The sequence below is a fragment of the Sceloporus occidentalis genome, unplaced genomic scaffold, assembly GCF_023333645.1.
Source record: "Sceloporus occidentalis isolate IW3139 unplaced genomic scaffold, rSceOcc1.0.p SCAF_5, whole genome shotgun sequence".
Taxonomy (NCBI): Eukaryota; Metazoa; Chordata; class Lepidosauria; order Squamata; family Phrynosomatidae; genus Sceloporus; species Sceloporus occidentalis.
Window position 1 is genome coordinate 188,280,281 of NW_028316985.1, and position 18,240 is coordinate 188,298,520.

Here is an 18,240-nt window from a genome sequence, read left to right on the forward strand (position 1 = left end):
GAGAAAGAATCCAGGGCTTGCTCTTGGTTTCCTGGGAGAGAAATAAGCAAAAGAGGAGAGCTGCCTGCCTTTGCATGGCATCATCCTCATCACCACCACCATCTTATTCATCTATATTCCGCTTGATTCCCAATAATGAAACCCAAGGTGGCTTACAAAAAAACATTAAAACCAAAAGAGATTAAAAACATACAAAAGCATTAATAAGAATGCACAAAATTTATTTTAGAAAGCAATTAAACCATCTAGAGAACACACCATTAAAATCCATGTAAGGCAGTGGTTCTTAACCTTCCTAATGCCATGACCCTTTAATACAGTTCCTCATGTTGTGGTGACCCCCAACCATAGAGATGGACAGAGGAGCGGTGTCTCAGTTCCTAAGACCATCAGAAATACGTGTTTTCCAATGGTCTTAGGCGACCCCTGTGAAAGAGTCATTCGACCCACAAAGGCGATGACCCATAGGCTGAGAACCGCTGATCTAAGGCAATTCCTAAAAGCCTGTTGGAATAAGAAAGTTTTCACTTGGTGGAGGAAGGAGAGCCAGGGAAAGCCATCCTAGCCTCCTAGGCAGGGAGTCTCAAGTCTGGGAGGAGCCACCATCTCCCTGGGAGACCAAAACACACTGGGAAGGCAGTGAGAGAAGGTCTTAGAGCTTTGGCAGCCTCATACATAGAATCATAGAGTTGGAAGAGATTGCAAGGGCCATCCAGTCAAACCCCATTCTGCCATGCAGGAACTCTCAATCAAAGCATCCCCGACAGATGGCCATCCAGCCTCTGTTTAAAGACCTCTAAGGATGGAGACTCCACTACACTCCGAGGGAGTTTGTTCCACTGTCAGACAGCAGGGAAGGACACAGAAACCACAAATCAGAGGCTTGTTTATCAAGTCCTGCTACAGTTGGGAAGGATCGGTAAGACTGCACAGGCCCTCTGCTTGCACTTTCACTACCAGAAGCACTCAACAGAGCTCTCTAGACCCGATGGGGAGAGTCTAGCCCCTTCCACAGGTGAGGCGTCCAAGTGGGTGCTTACCTGTGACTGTCGCACAAAGATGCCGTGGTTCTCCTCACAGGTGAAGTACTTCCTGCCCTGGACTGTGCCATCATTCTTGCCCTTCGCTTCATCCAGGATGACGCCAACCCACTTCCCGGTGGCAAAGAGTGTTGCGCCCACGTAAGCCACGGTCCCGCGGTACCCCTTCCCGATGACTTCCACTCGGGAGCCCACTTTCAGGGGCTTGCCGCTCGCTTCCACAGAAGTCATCCTGGCGTTGGCGCTGGGTGCCTGGGGAGACACAGAAGAAAAAGTGAGCAGTTAGCATACTGTACTGCAGGAAAGCATTCCCAGCTGTTTGGGCCACAAAGAAGAAAACTCCACTCCACTCTTGTGATGCAGTGATTCTATGATTCATGCGTGCAGTTGTGGCAGTTTTGCACAAAAGTGGGTGGTCCCTGTAACAGCTTCACAACGGTAGATCTTTCTAGAACATTAAGGATTCAATTTGGGTCCAGGTGGTTCTGGATCTGTTGGGCTGAGCCATCTCAGCCAGGCAATGCTGGCGAGGGGAAGGACTGCTCAGCCCCTTGGTCTTTGGTCCATGGGGTTTTTAAGGGTGCTCATTTATTTATATACTGTATGTGCTAAGCTTTTAACAGCTATACGAAGCAACTGCTGGAGCTCTTCTGGAGCTGTGGAGCAGGGCCATGTCAATACATCGAGAATACCCAGGGCTATCTTTCCCTTTTGACCGAGGTCAAGAGGGAGATGGCATCATCTGGACACAGAGAGGGACCATACGGGGATGAACAAAATGACAGCTAATCCAGACTAGACAAAATTCTGTTGGTCAATAGACAATGCATCCCAGTTTAGGGAATATGACCTACTCCGAGTGGGATGGTGCTCCCCCTGAAGCAGAGGTGTGGCTCATGTGGTCCTCTAGATATTGTTCAACTCTAATTCCCATCTGCCCTAAACCAGATATCCAATAGGGAGGAGTGTTGGAAACTGGAGCCCAACTACACCTGGAGGGTAGCATGACTCCCACCCACACCCTAAAAATCAGGCAGACAGCTTGAAGGTTCTCCTGCAAGGCCAGCCTAGAGTGCCTTCCCTTGGCTACGTCTGGTGCACCAGCTATGATCCTTCTGATGGAAGGCAGATCTGGCCACTGTGATTCATGCTTCACCCACCTTTGCCATATGCCCTGTCTACATGGGGCTATCCTTGAAAGGTCTCTGGAAATGACAACAAGTACACATAGTACATCAGCTAGACTGCCAACTGATGTGCGCTTTAGAGTCCTGATCCAAGCACTTGGCATCCTGTTCGTTTCCAAAGTGCTGGCTCTCCTCTACAGCTTTAAGGCCATGAGCCCCCAAACAGCTCCCCTTCCTGAATGAACATGCCCAAAATCCTCTCTGGGGACCTGCTAGAGAGACCTTTCCCAGAGCACTACCCCATTTACAGAATTCCCTCCCTTCTCTCCCAAAGGACATTGCACCTACTCTGCTTCCAAACAGCAGCAAAGATAGCTTTGCTCAGTTACAATTACTACTTTATTTTTATATTAATCTCACACTTGCTGAAGTTCCCAAGATTTTACAATACAATTTTGAGGTTTTATTATTGTTTTCATTTTATTTGAATATTGCCTCAAGAACTTATTAGACGGAGGGTAAATGTATGTCCAATGCTACTTCTAGGGCAAAATAATGGTCCAGAAATTGAGTTTAAGACAAACATGGAAGTTTAAGGTGTTAAGAAAGCCACAGCATTGCTGAACATTTTGCCTGTTGATTCTAATGTGTTGTTGTTGCTATTGTTGTGTGCCTTCAAGTTGTTTCTCACTTATATCTCACGGGATATTTTTGGCAATATTTCTTCAGAAGGCCTTCCTTTGAGGCTGAGAGGGTGACTGAGTGGAGCGGGGATTCAAACCCTGGTCTCCAGAGTTGTAGTCCAATGCTCAAACTACCACACCACAATCCCTCTCCCTCTTAAAACTGGAGCTGGGCAGAGGAAGATATGCAGCGAGCGACCCTTCTGTGCCAGGACCCCTGGAGAAGGGTTGCTGCTGTTGCCAGTCAGAACCACAGAACGACTTGAAGTACTGATGCCTAGGTTTGTTTTTCCTCCTCCGTTCCCATTCTCTTTGCCTTATGAATTTTGACATTAAATAGTAAGTCCTGTGGGTCTTGGGAGGTTTTCATTTTCTTACTGATCTCATAGTTTCTCTAGAGCCTTTGTAGCAAAAGAGCCAGATAAAAACTGCCATTCAACAACAGACCAACACACAGATTGACATGGAAATCACTTCCTCTCAACCATGGGTCACACAGTGTGTGTGTGTGTGTATAGAGAGAGAGTGAGAGAGGTGTGTGCTCTGAGGTCCATCAGGTCCAGACCTTGCAAGACATTAGAGGTCAAAACTAGCCTCTTGCACCAACTCAAAAACCCAACCATCCTCCAGCTTGGAGCAGACATGTGTCTCCAGTTTTTCTTTGGCAGAGACCAGCCCTTCCCTGCAAAAAGTGCTCCCACCTGGAGACAGCCTCTTTCTACACTAAGCAGGCTCTCCTAGGATCCCACCCCAAATGGCAGGTATCCATCACTTCTTGGCACCCGCAAGGAACTCTTGCCACCAGCCTTCTCTACCCTGAGAACATGCGCAACCACACCAAGACTCTGAAAAAGTGGACTGGAGCCTGTGAACATGATTAAAGGTGCCACAAGGCTCCTTTTTGAACAAGGTCCTCTGTGTCCCGGTTCCCCAGCCACATTAGAATAGGGACATTATGGGGCGCTCTCCTTCAAACAGACAATGCTGAGCCCTTGGGTGGGACCTGAGCAGAGCAAACCAGGATTGCATCTGCCATCTGACAGCCCCATTTGCTGACCAGGATTCCCCATCCCTTGCCCTTGCCTCTAAGGGACAGATCATCTCCCATCACATTAGCAAGCCAGGAATCTTTCCCTTTCCCTGCTTCAAAGGACAAGAAAGGAGACTGCATCCCAATATTAGGAAGAACTTCCAAACAGTAAGCAGACTGACTCTCTTTCACTAGAAACAGAGGTTGGATGGCTCCCTTTAGCTATGTTTTCCTCCATGGCAGAGGGTTGATGCCTCTTGGAGGTCCCTTTCCAACTCTACAATTCGATGATTCTCTGGCCCATGCACCTGAAGTCATCTCTGCTGCTGCAGAGAATAGGACAAGGAGTAATGGATGCATATTGCAGGAACAGAGATTCCACCTCAACATTAGGAGAAACTTCCTGGCAGTGAGAGCTGTTTGACAGTGGAAGACATTCTTTTGAAGGGTGATAGAGTCTCCTTCTTTGGAGGTTTTTAAACAGAGGCTAGATGGCTATCGGTCAGGAGTGCTTTGACTGTGAGTTCCTGCATGGCAGATTGGGGTTGGAGTGGATGGCCCTTGAGGTCTCTTCCAACTCTTCTATGATTCTATGAGTGCTTCTTTCCAGAGAGGATGCCACGCCTGCTACAATTCCCTGAAGCAAGCGACCAGCCCTCCGTGGTAGTAGGGGGCAAAGGCTCCTACTAGGCCCCTGCAAAACAACCCCCTTTGTTCCAATTTCCAGCACAGGGGGAAACAACCACTCTCACCCAGCCCCAGATCATTCTGAGAGTGGCTGCTGCTTCCTCCAGCCCCTTGGTTGGCTGGTTAGTCTTCAAACTAGGACAGAGCTATTGATTTACAGGGCCCCCTCCTGCCTTCCCTGTTCTTACTGCCTCTCTGGGCACTCAGGCTGAATCTGGGACACTCAGCCAAAGGGCGAAGCAGCAGCTGAAAAGCCTGACAAGTACTTACTCTGCCCATAATTCAAACCCAGTTGGAAGCATAACTTCCACACCCATAAAGGCAAATATTCTTACGTAAATGAAAAGATCTGAAAGATAGAGACAACTGCAAAATGGTCAGTCTGGAATTTTCAAAAGATGACCTCAGGACCCAGAATCCTGCAAGTTCCCAAAGGGGCAGCCATTTTAGTTTGTCACAGGAGAAACAAAAGAGTCCCTCTGAGATCTTTGAGACAAACACACCTGTCCAAGCATGAGCTTTTCTTCAACAAGAGGCCCAAGCAGCTCAGGTGCGCTGGCAAGTCCCTCTTCTCTTCCAGGGCATAAAACCCACAACGTTAAATGGGCTGAAGCAGCATTCCCAAGCACTCCTTCCCAAGATTAACCTCTTTCCCTGCCCGTATTTCAAACCAGTCTATAGCAGCGGTGGCCCAGTCCTAAAGCCACCAGCCATGTGGCCACAGCAATCTCTCTGCTTGATCTTTTTTGCAGTCCTGATGACATTAGCATCCCTCCTGTTTTCCCTGCTTAGTGCAGACATGAGTACCAGAGTTGTTTGCCTATCCAAAATGCACAATCTATTCCTCCAGCCAGTTTTTCCAGGACCAAAAACTCCTGTCCCACTGGAAGTTTTGAGTTTGAAGGCAAGACTATACCATGGCAATTATCCACACTATGACGGAAACACACACTATCTGGAAGCTGGGGAGAGACTGGGATACGACCATGCTCCTTTCCGCACTGCTCCCAATGTTGTTTTTGAACTTTTCATTTGACCTGCCTGCCTCAGGATGAGTTTATCCCTTCTTCCTCCAAAGTCTTTATGCACTGGTCAAATGTCACTAGATAGACTGCCAAAGGACCAGTGTGGTGAGGTGGCCAGAGAAGCAGCGGCACAAGGCTTAGGCTAGAACTGAGGCCAAGGGCAGGCTGCATGCGGACTGTCGGACGGAAGGCGTGCTGCCAATGCAGAAGTGCCAACATGCTGGCAGCTGCGGCCTCTGCACCTCCAGCCAAGGCTCATTGGCACCAAAGGACACCTGTCTGGCCTGGACATCTGTAGCTCGTGCCCCAAGACTCACCTGGCAAAGCAGCTCCCTGCAGCACCTGGCACAGCTTGTGTGGCCTGCCTGGAACGGACTGACACGGCAAGGCCAAACCAGCGCTTCTGCTTCCACCCCCAGAGATCAGACAACACCGCAGGCAGGTGGAAATAGTCATGAACCAATCAAAGAGTTTTCCAGTTTGTGTTCACACAAAACACATCAAAACCAAAACAGTTCATCTTTTTTTGTGAGGTAACATTTTCAGACTGACAGCAACACATAGGAATAAATGGACGCAACTAAATCAGTTGCAAACAAGTATGGGGAAGAGGGGGAGAGCTGGCCTAAAGACCTTAAAGACCCCAAATCCTGTCTGACCTTGGAAGCCAAATAGGGTCAAGCCCTGGTTAGTCCTCGGATGGGAGACTGCCAATGATTCTCAGGAGTTGCAGGCTCGATTTCCAAAGAAGGATCCGTCAAAGCCACCTCTCAGGATTCCTGGCCTATGGAAACCCTGTGAAATTTGTGGGGTTGCTGCAAGTCAGCAGGCAAACAGAAGGCAGGCAGATGTACACAGGAATACACACACACAAAGGTTACAGGGGGCTATCACTTCTAATAGATGTTTGCTGGCAGGACAGAGCAGCCGATCAGATAAAAAAGGAGGCCCTGTTTACCTGAGAACCCCTTCTCCTCTGCCCTTGCAGACCAGAATTCAAAAATGAAGGGGACCTCCTGTCACCTTGGATGCCATCATACAAATGCATAACTGCAAAACCAGGTAAAATGGGAATCTTCTCACTTGCCTCTCTTTCTTCCCAAGATAAAAGCAGTCCATCTGGAGTCTGCCCAGAAAAACAGAAGCAGGGACTGGTGAAGGGCGACACTCTCACGATCAAAGCTTGAACAAGCACCAAACAGCAGTTAAATCTTCCCAGACACACAAGACTTTATCTTTTATTCTGCTCGAGACTTAACACTAATTGGCCATTTTTGAAGAGATTGTGTGTATTTTGGACCTTAAATAAAACAAAAACAAAACAAAACATCCAGTAAAAAGGCTGGTTAGAAGCTCATCAAAAACGCAGCAATGCAGGTGTCCTGAAAAAAGCCCCCTTTCCAACTCTGGGTTTGTGCATGCAGAGCTTTAAAGAAAGAAGAGGTCTCTTTTAAAATCAATAAGTAATTTCCCAAGGCTGCTAACCACAGGCAGCCAGCACATGCCTCTCACCAGGAGCCCCTCAACAGACAGGTGTGGGGCAGAAAGAGGGAGCAGAAAACCACCCACAGAACAAAGCTACTATCGGAGAGAGAAAGAGAAAGAGAAAGAGAAAGAAGGCACATCCTGTCTTCATACTTGTTCAAGAGGAGGAGAAAGAAAGAGCCCTCTCTTGCCATGTGGCTTTCAGGGAGTCCCTAGTTCTGTCCTTGGCTTACTAGGCATGCTCCCACTTTGGGGATTTGCCCACTGGCTACAGAATCCGAGGGCTGGAGCATCCCCAGGAGCTGGCCTGCCTTACGCAACTTCCTTTAAAACACGTTGCAGGGCCAGGAGGCGCCAGCTCTGCACCTGGGTAAGAGAGAAGGCCGACCTGGCCATGATGACAAGGCACACACCTACACCACAGTTGTGTCAGGGCTGGACTACTGCAGCCCTCATCTACCAGGGCTGCCTTTGGAAAGTGCTCTGCTCACTTCAGCTGTTTGAGAAGGCTGCTGACTAGGCTCAAGAACACCAATGTTCCTTTACCCCAACCACTTCCCTGGCTTCCAGTACATCATGCGCTGGAGTCAAGGGCTGCCTATGGCCTTTACAGCCCTAAATGGCCCAGGACTGAGAGCCCTTTCATTTGTTCAGAGCTTCTGGAGTGCTCTCCTTGGCCTCTCTTCAAGGGCTGAGCTGCTCTTCTTCCCTGTGGCCACTCCAAGGCTACTTTCTGCACTTTCCTGTTTGTGTTGTTTTTTGGCATTCAGCCTGCCGCTATATTACATTTTAATTTGCCTCACATTTTATCCTTTGGGTTTGCTATTAATGGCATTTATTGGTTTATTATTTACCCTAAGTTGAGAATTTTATTGAAAGAGAGATGGCTGGAAATATTCCATCATCATCATCATCATCATCATCATCGTCATCATCATCCTTTAAGAAGACTACAGAATTAAAAGAGCTAAGCTCAGTTACAGCAGCAAAGCACTGCAGTATGCTGAAATTGCAACCGTTTGACAACAAAAGTAAGCTGAGCTGTCTGTAACAGTTGGGAGCAAAGTCTGTATCATGGGGACAAGGGGAATTCCAGGAAAACCACTGGCTTCAGGTCAACAGGAATTCGGTTGTTCTTGTAGCCCTCCGACAGGCAGCCATTTTCTTCCAGAAGAACATCAGCGAGTTTCAGGAAGGAGCAAAGTGCAGCAACCAAGAAGAGAGCCATGGCAGAGAAAAGGAAGTCTCCAAAATGTCCTGGAATCTGAACAGCAAAGCTTAACACAGTGAAAGAAGGACAGAGAGAGATCTTGGAGCAACTTTGAGACTAACTGAAAGAAAGACACTGGAAGCAAGACCTTTCCTAGACTTAAGCCTACTTCCTCAGATGCATTTGGTGGAGTGGAAGCCAGGCACAGACATATATATGCCATTGGTTTGTGAGGATGTCCGTTCAAATTACAAATCCTTTGTGTAGGGAAATGAAGTTGTAGGTCCAGTTTTAACAATGCACAAAAACATAAGAAACTGGTCTTTGTGCATGGAGATGAACTGGGAGATCTAGTTTTGCAATGGGACTAGCCTGTGGTGACACATTTAGGCACTTGGACCCCATCAGGAAATATCACCCAGGTCTGGATGAAGCAGCAGTAGCATCTGACCAACATACAGGAGGGAAAGAATCTGCGGGACTCCAGTGGACTGTGTAGACACCACCAAATATGTGAGCCTATTCCCTCAGGACCACTGAGAGGAGTTTAGGCAGGGTCCCTTTTCTCTCAGTACACAATCGTCCTGGAAAACTCCCACACTTGTCCTCTAGGCTCTACCAAAGCTGTGAGTCAAGAACGACACAGGATCTCAGTACAGGAACCGACATCCTTTGCCTGGAGAAAACAAGAGGGGATGCCAGGATGCTTGTGGCTGGGTGGCCAACCCTAAGGGCCACTGAATCCCAGAGCCTGCACTGAGCAAAGTCAGGACCCAGCGGTGTGATGCTTCAGCACAGAATGCAAATAATGGTTTAGCCTGCAGTAATAAAAACATAGTTAAAGGAAGTAGTAGTTCCACTATATTCTGCACTGATCAGGTCTCACCTGGAGTACTGCATTCGGTCCTGGGCACTTAATTTTAAGAAGAATCTAGACAAACTGAAGCAGGTTCGGAGAAGGGCAACAGGGATGATAAGAGAACAAAACATGTGAGGAAAGGTTAAAGGGGCTGGGCATGTTCAGCTTGATGAAGAGAAGACTTAGTGGGGGACATGATTGTCCTCTTTAAATATCTCAGAGAGCGGAGAGTGCAGGACTATTTTCTGCTGGCCCAGAGGGTAGGACCAGGTCTAATGGCTTCGAGTTACAGAACAGCTTATGACTGAACATTAAAAGAAACCTCTTGACAGTGAGAGTCAACAGCCTAGAGCCACTGGCGTAGAATGGTGATGGGGTCTCCTTCTCTGGACAGCTCCCTGCCACTGGGATGGCCTTTGGGAGCTTATGAATATCTCAAAGCCAGGACTGTATGCCACACTAGGCCTGTTAGTAAGGAGGTGCTCCTTTCCTTCTTTTGCCTTGCCACCCCAAGTGAAACAGTAGATGCAAGATTAAGAAGACTCAAGACTAACACTCAGGAAGGCCACTTGCAGAGCTAGCAAACAAGGCACACAAAATGCCAGAATCCTGGTACCTGACTCACAGTCAATGTCTGTGTGCTTCCTGTCCTTTTCAGTTTGGAGGGAATGCCATTGTCCAGGGCTGCCAACACACCAGACCCTTCATTTGCCAAACAGGCAAATCACATAAATGTTTCACAAACAAGCACACTTTTGTCTCTGCTGCTGAAAGCCCAATGTGCTCAGGAGGCCCAAGAGAATATCAATGCTCCATGCCCCATGCACAGTGCCCACTTGTGTCATTTGAAGGCAATGGGTAATCATTACCTTTCTTCACCATCGCCCTCAGCCTTTTCCTCCTCCTTCACTTGCAGGGACTGGAGTTCATCTCTGATGCTACAACAGTTCGGACTACGCTTAGAAGAGAAGAGGCTATTTGGAGGCCCTTAAAGGATGAAGTCAACCTTTAAATGCAGCAGGACTGCAGGTTAAAAGCATTTCAGGCTCCCAATGTAAGTTATGGGCTGATTTGGTGGGTATGCATGGGTGAGGGGTTAGGCCTGCAATGAACCTGACCAGTGCATGCAACCAAGTCTCCTCCTCAGCAGGCATGCCATGCCACAGTGCTGCCATCTTCCCTCCTCACCCGAGGAGGAGATTACTCAAGGATTAATACCAGACTCATCAGCCAGTGACAGAATGGGGGTGGCTGCTGTCTCATCAAAAGAGATCTGTTGCTCTTAGCCTGGAGAAGAACAAGGCAGGCAGCTTGGTTGCCTGTGTGGCAGAAGCCCTCTTCCAGCTGCTCAAGAGTAAGGCCAGTGGGCCACCTGGGCATTTGTCCGGCTTGGTTTTAGGAGGAAGGAAGGAAGCTGGTCTGAAGAGACAAGGGGATTGTTACAGTACGGCTATAGGAAGGAGGAGGAAAGACGCTCAAGAGCAGTCAAGAAATGGGGGGAAATCAGTCTGCAAAAGAGGACCCAAATCAGACAACCTAGAGAACTGAATTTCTATAGCAGCCCAGAATTGCAGAAGGGACCCCAGAACCAGCAAACCCATCTCCTATCCCCACCCAGCCAAGGGGAAGCTACTGGTTCTGCAGGAGACTAACCTGCACAACCCAAACTGGAAAAGGCTAGTGCAGCACTGCAGAATAGCAAACAACCAGCAACTGCTTCAGGCCACTCAAGCCAGCGAGTCAAGCCACATTCTGCTGCAAAGGCCTGAATAGCAATGCTGCGGCCTCTAAGACAGCTATCCCAATTGAGCCAGTGGAGCTCTTTTCCTGATCCAGGAAGGGCAAGCAAAACCATCCCAGTGCCATACTTCATAGTTCCCACCTTCTCCCTTTCACCTGTCTGTATCCCAGGCTGCCCAAAGGAAACCCAACAGCACATGAGGCAGCCGGAAGAGAGAGTCTCAACCCACAGACCCACAGGAGGTGCCACAAGGCACCCTTCACTTTCCCACATGCCCAACTGTGCCAGATTACCCTGCCCAAATTCATCATTAGATCAGCAAGGTACATGCACCACGGGGAGCTGCCTTTCCCCAACTGAGAGCTCTAGCTCAGATGAACTCAGGACCATCAACACGGACTGGCAGTGGCTCTCTAGGTTCCCACATAGGGTCCTTCCCAGCTCTACCTAGAGAATGTCAGGCAATGGACCAAGGAGCCTTCTGCATGCAAAACCCATGCTTTCTTTCTGAGCTATGTCCCTTTCCAAACCAACCAGCATCTAGGCCTACAAGCCCATGGAGGTCTACCTTGGCAGAGCAGGGTACACACATCTGAGGCCACCTCTGCATAATCTCACAATGAAGCTGATCTCTCTGGCAACTGGGTTTCCTTGTCAAGTTTGGGCAGGCAGATAAATGAAAGGATTCCACACAGTCTCAGCCCTGTAGACAACAAAACCCTCAGCCTTGCCAGCCAAGGCATCCTGCAGAGGTCACAGTAGCCTTGCTGGATCAGGCCCACGGCCCAGCTAGCCAGCCCCTGGCATATGAGGTAAGCGCCATCCAGCTCCAGGGCAGGGGTAGGCCAGGCATGCCCCCCCCGAACCACACCAGGGAAGCACATGAGCCAACTTCTGAGACACCCAAGCCTCCCAGACAAACATTTTGCACTTCTGATGGTCAGCTGAGCTGCGGAGGAACCCCCACCCTCTCAGTGGCCTCGAGTGAAACCAGCCAGGCTTAAGACAGGGAAACCAAGGAGTAAACAGCAAACCGGTCTGTCCACCAGAAAAGCAACAGGGAGAAAGAAACCACTGGGAAGCATGGGGAGGGTACGTACTTTCTTCAGGGCACCCCTGGGGAGGCCACCACAGAAAGATGGCTCTCCTTCCAGGGCCTGAGAAGCAAGCAAGGCAGCCCTGCAGGTGGGCAGGCAGTCAGGCCCTGGATTCTAACATGGCCCTATAATCATAGAATCACAGAGTTGGAAGAGAGTACAAGGGCCATCCAGTCCAAACCCCTGCTATGCAGGAATACACAATCAAAGCATCCCCAAAGATGGCCATCCAACCTCCAGTGCTCCCAAATGACACTGGGTCGAGAAAGGCCCTTGGCTAACTCACGACATTCAGCCCAAGATCAAGTGCAGAAGCGGGGGGAACAAAGCCTGGTCTTGGGGCTGCAAGAGGATTGATCCCCCAGTGTTCCTTCTGGCAGGGCCCCAAAGCCTGCAGGGGCACCCATTCAGCTTTCCCAACAGGTTGCAGGGTGACGCTGCACCGTTTCATATTTCAAAACACCTCTTTTTCAAAAGCAGAAGTGGAATTCTGGGCCGATCTGGGTTTTTGTTCTGCTCCAATTTGGGGCATTTTTTAGAAACCCATATGGCCCCCGGAGGGTCCCATGGGTGGAAAACTGGCCTTCAGAACCATCATAGGTACATACCCCAACATAGTGTACATACCCCAACATACCCCTCAGGAAAATGGGGAGGAGATAGAAATGTGGAAGGAGACAATACCAACATAACACACACACACACACACACACTTCTGGGCTTGCGGCTGGTACCCAGACTGCAATATGATGGTAGTCTGGACTGGCAAAGGCCGATCTGGCTTCTTGGTGTGGGGCTGGGGGTGAGGGGACCAGTGGCAACTGATTGGGGGGTGGAGGGGAGAAAGGAAAGGGAACCCAGAATAGGAGAAGGGACCATCACCAGAGGCTCAGCTGATGCCTCATTACACCACCAACACTAATTACCATGGAATAACAGTGACTAATCTCATCCTAAAGGGCTTGGCGAACAAGAGAAATTCAGTCAGCTCAGCCAAGCCCAGAGCATCCCTTAACAGGCAGGACAAGGAGGCATTTTCCATTAAGAGGAACCAGCACAGGATAAAAAATACGGTTTCTCTCTCCTCGCATCAATGTTGCTGGCCTGTTCCCTTGCAACAGATTGCGTCGAGGCTGGCCCAGACCCCACAGCCGGCCCAGGGCAGAGGGCTCAACCACCCCAAGTGTCACTTACCCGGCTGAAGGTGTGCCTCTTGGTCTGGGCCATGCTGGCGGTGGTCTGCCTGCCTGTTTCAATTATTTCCAAAAAGGCTGCTCTTCAGCTCGTGGCCAGGGGCGGCCCAGGGAGGCTCCTGCCCCTCCGCCGCAGAGGAGGCAGGCAGGCAGGCGGTCATCCCTTCTCCGCCTCCTCCTCCTCCGCCAAAGCCACCCTCTCCCTGGTCAGACAGGGCAAGAGGAGGAGGAGAAGAGAAAGGAGCCCTTTCCCTGGGAGAGGCGTTAAGCCGCCAAGACACAAAAATCCTGCTGCCCAGCTGATGGAGGGGGACTCACTCTGCGCTAGTGCTGCTCCAGACTCTTGTCACCAATTCTGACAACCTACTGGGTCCTAACGCTAAACCATTTGGCTATGAAATGTCAGAACAGAAAAACAGGAGGGCTTGGGGAGGGGAAGCAGACACAAAAAAGACTGCAGAGCTTTTCTGGCCAGCTCCCAGAGCAGCAACAGGGAGCAACTCAGCTGCAACTGGCAGCCAGGGATTCAGTGATGCCTTCCCCCTTGGTCCAGAATGGCCTGGGGAACAACTCAGCCTGAGCAAAATGTGCCCTTGGGCCAACCAGACCTATCCCACCTGGACTCCCTATCATGCCCCTTGGAAGCTGGCTAGTTGTCTGACTGACCACACAGGAGTTAACCAGAAGTGCTCTGAAGTCAGTAAGTCAACATACCAGGATGGGAAAATGGAAAACTCCCACAGCTGAAGACACAGGCAGAACAAGATTCTTTAGCATGCTTCGAAACAGAGGAAAACCCCAGCAGATTATTGGTTGCCAGTGCTTGAACAGATTAAGCCAGAAATCTCCCTGGAACCTAAAATGGTCACACTGAGGCTGTCATCCTTTGGCCACATCATTAGAAAAGGCAATAATGCTGGGAAAGGCGAAGGGCTGAAGAAAGAGAGGAAGACCCCACGCCAGATGGATGGACTCCACCAAGGCGGTCACGGACCTGAGCAGAGCAATGGAGTACAGGGGATCTTGGAGATGTCTTACCCCCAGGGTTGCCATGAGTCAGGGTTGACAATGACATGAACAATATTGGAAGGGTCCTCTGATACAAAGACAGGTGACCCCGGTCCTACCAAGCCAGGCAAACCATCTCAGGGGTCACCTCAGTGCCACCCCAAAGGGTGAGCAGAGTCCCCCAATCCAACCTCTGCTGAGGGAGGCTCTTCTTATAAACCCCAGAAAAAGAAGGTCTGCAGCAACTCTCAAGATCAACCCCAGGGAGTTCTCCAAGGCATTGTTTACATGGCTGCAGCCCACCTAAGGTGGCTTCTAGAAACCGGGTTCCATCCTCCAGCCAGCTGCTCCTCCTCTTGTTCCACCTCCAAGCCTTCTGCCACTCTGTTCCTGGGCTTAGAATAGCATCCACCTCCATCCCAGCTTGACAGGCAGCCGCCTCCTCTTACTTGAGGGACCTGCTCAAAACCCATCCTGCGCTGGCCTCACCTGGGTCTGTTCCTTTGGTGCCACATGGCCCAAATTCCACTGCCTCTCCTAAATCCCTGCAGCCACTTCTACCCCTCACATTTAGACCCCTGGAGAGATCCTTTCCCCTCTACACACCTTAAGCACCACTATGATGGCAGAAGCCCATCTGAGAGATCCTCATTAGCCCACCTGAGCTAGGAGATGGCTGGTTGAAGTGAAGGACCACTACCCCAGAGAAAACCAGCTGTGCCTATCGTGCCAGCATGTCCGGTAGCAAAAATGAATGGAGAGGGGAGGGATTTTCACTCCCTGGTCCTGTCTCTGTACCACCATGATCAGACAGCACTTACTTTTGGGTCAATACAGCACAGGATTACAGCCTGAGAAATGACAGTATTTTGAGATATTTGCTCACAAGTCTTCAATGAAAAGGGTAATGTTCTTTTTGATGGCCCCAGGAGTCAAAAAGGACCATCTTTTCAAGAAGATTAAGGCAGGCAGAGGAAGGGAAAGCCATTACAGGACATTCCTTCCACACTCCATCGTTCTGCCAAAACAACTTTTAAAAAACATGTTGCCCCATTATCAAAGGAAGATTTTCTTTAAAAATCAGCCAGCTTCCCTGATGAATGATGGATCAACCCCACTCATAAGAGGCGCATCCATTGCAGCCCATGTTCCAGATTTGTCCAGGTTCACTTCCAGTAATGAAACGTCGTTTGACAGGGCCCTCTGTGCAAACCCAGCAGCTGGAATGCCGGTGCTATATACAATGGTCCCTCCACATTCGCTGGGGTTAGGGGTGAAGGACCCCCGTGGATGTGGGAAAACCACAAATAAAAAACACTGTTCTTTTTAACTGAGAGAACACCTCTCTGGGAATCTTCAGATCCTCCAGTGCAACTCTATGGTCAACATCTGCCAGAATTTGATCACAGAATCATGATGGAGGACCTACAAATGCCTAGATAAGTGTTTCCTCTAGGAACTTCTAGGCTCTCCAGCACAACCCTATGGTCAACATTTGACAGAATTGCGCCCGAGGACCTAGAGATTCCTAGAGAGGCATATTAACCCAGTTAACAAATAATCAAATCTACAAAAGTGAAAACTGCAGATGTCAAAGGCCAGCTGTACCTCTATGAGTCTGAACAGGCAGCAAGATCAGATCCAGAGGCCTGGCTCTCTGCCTCGCCAACAAAGGTCGGGAATGTCCTAAAATCCTGGAGCAGTGGGGAATAACGGCTTCCCTCCCAGTCCCTTCCAGGACATGCCCAGAACATTTCAGAAACGTTATGAACATGCACCATGATTACCCTGTATAGATAAAAAGGCACTCTGTTACTTTAGGAACATGAAATATGTACATATGTAGAACTTCATTTGCCATAAATTTATCGCTTGACATGTTAAAATGAGATTTATTTAGAAAATAATTACGAACTGGCTTTTTATTTTTGGTTATCAATAGAGCTACAAGGTGTTGAACTGCAAGGAACAACTAAACTATAAGGAACCTCTTTCGTTTTGCCAGTTTATGACGAACAGACAAATCCCCACCTCATCCCTGGAGTAAATCAAAGAATGAGCCATCAATATTAGAAGGAAAGGAAAGAAAATATTGTTGATCTATCTTCTCTAGTCCACCAATAGCAATACCTTTCCAGACTCACAGATGGTACTGCCTTTCCGCAGTGGGGATGGCATTATGTGCACCTGTTAGGCAAGAAGCCATGCTGACCGTAGCAGTGCTGCTGGCAGGAACTCTAAGTCCCATGCCAGGCTTTGGCTGAGGAGCAGCCAGACTCAATGGGCCACACAGTCACTGGGCAGCAACAGCAGTAAGTGGTGCTGGTGGAGATGGCACTGGCAGAGGATCTCCCAGAGACAACATCAGGGGCACCAGAGCTAAGCCTTGTTAGTACTATTCCCGTGAATTTCATAGGATTGTCTTAGGCAAGGAATAGTCAGACAGCCTTCCAAAAAAGCCACTTGCCTGGCAGATTCCCTCAGTGGTTGCCCCATGCCTTTAGAACTCCCTCCCCAGGGAGAAAGATATGGCCTCATCCCTCCTGGCATCTGAGAAGACAGAACAGTGAAGACACATTTAGCCTGGTCTGCATTCGTGTTCTGTTGTTGTTCATAGAATCATAGAGTTGGAAGAGACCGCACGGCCATCCAGTCCAACCCCCTGCCATGCATGTTGTGTGCCTTCAATTCGTTTCTGACTTATGGCAACCCTAAAGCAAACCTATGGACTTGCGTAAAAACCAGGACTGCTGCTGTGTGCAACTATAACTGCATTTTCATTTATGTTATCATTTGGTCAGCTACCCTGTGATGATAATACATCACAAATGGCAGTGGTTTTAAAACAGTAAACATGCACATGAAGAATTCATGGCTGGAACAGCAGTCATTTAACTGCCATGACCAGAAAGCGTGGCTGCTGTCTTCCACAACGTGAGATGACAAGAGAGAAGTTTTATGACATCTCATCCAACAAAAATCAATGTTGTGGGCAATTCATTTACTTTGCAGTACTTAACATAAACAGGCCCCTGAGAAGGCCACCACACTCTGCATCAACATCCCTCTCAATCGCAGGTCCCCACAGAGGCAAGGAAAGCCTCCTCCGTACCTTAAGAAGCAGCCGCCTGAACTGCAGCCCCTTTTGCAGAGAGGAACTGCCAATGCCCCAGTGGCACAGGCACAAAGGGATGAGGGCTACTCCCAGGGCAGGCCTGCTCTTTCCTTTTCTACCTCTCTCTCACATCCCACAACATGAGCCTGCCTTTCCCAGATCTGCTGAACACCAAGCGGTCCATCTGTTGACCATTCCAAGCGGCAAAGCCAAATCAAAACTTCAAAACTGAACAGGCTCAGAGGCAGAGGAACCAGTGGCCAGCTAACAGCAGGGGAGCCTGGCCTAAGCTCCACAACTAAGGGCCCTGAGCTGGAGAACCTTGCAAGTGGGACAACAACTGGAGCCCTCAAGCCTGGCTAAGGACTCTCCCAAAAGCTCCACCGGACATGGAGCTGGTGGGACACTCATAACAGCAGTACATCCAGAATAGAGAGGCAGAACTGCTAGGCCCCAAACCCACAGCGGTGGGCAAAATGTGGCCCTCCACTGTGTGGCAGGAATTAAGGACGTCTACCTGTAGCAGATTCAGTACGGTGGGCTTTGGGCTATGTTTTTAAAACCCAATCGAGCCTTGGAGAAGCATGTCTTAGTTATTTCACATCTAGATTATTGCTGTATACACTACACAGAGATGGCTACTGAAAGCCGCTTTGATCCGAAATGAGGCCATCTCCAGGCATTAACAGTGACCACATATCCAGAGCATGTATTCACCTCACTGCAATAACTACCCTGGCCCCCGCTTGCTTCCCAGTATAATTCAAACTGCTGGTGGTGCCCTGTTGCTGTTGTGGGCCTTCAAGTTGTTTCCAACTTATGACAACCCTAAGACCACCCTATCATGGCAGAAACTGGGTTTCCCTGGTGAAGCAGGGGGATGCAAACTCTAGTCTCTCAGAGTCATAATCCAATGCACAAGCCACTGCACCATGCTGGC

At 49.3% G+C, this 18,240-nt stretch overlaps 1 protein-coding gene across 13 annotated transcripts in view; it reads right to left on the minus strand.

Moving 5' to 3' along the window:
- The window catches only part of DCTN1 (dynactin subunit 1), a 73,125-nt gene that overhangs the window by 47,227 nt on the left and 7,658 nt on the right, over nucleotides 1–18,240 (minus strand). For 12 of the 13 annotated variants that reach the window (XM_089526481.1, XM_089526483.1, XM_089526480.1 and 9 more), the window contains one exon: nucleotides 1,041–1,292. In XM_089526481.1, coding sequence (XP_089382607.1) covers nucleotides 1,041–1,271 — 231 coding nt within the window. In that variant the 5' untranslated portion in view covers nucleotides 1,272–1,292. Of the gene's footprint in view, nucleotides 1–1,040; nucleotides 1,293–13,178; nucleotides 13,483–18,240 lie in introns of those variants that run through there. The other variant, XM_089526476.1, reaches the window with a different exon arrangement.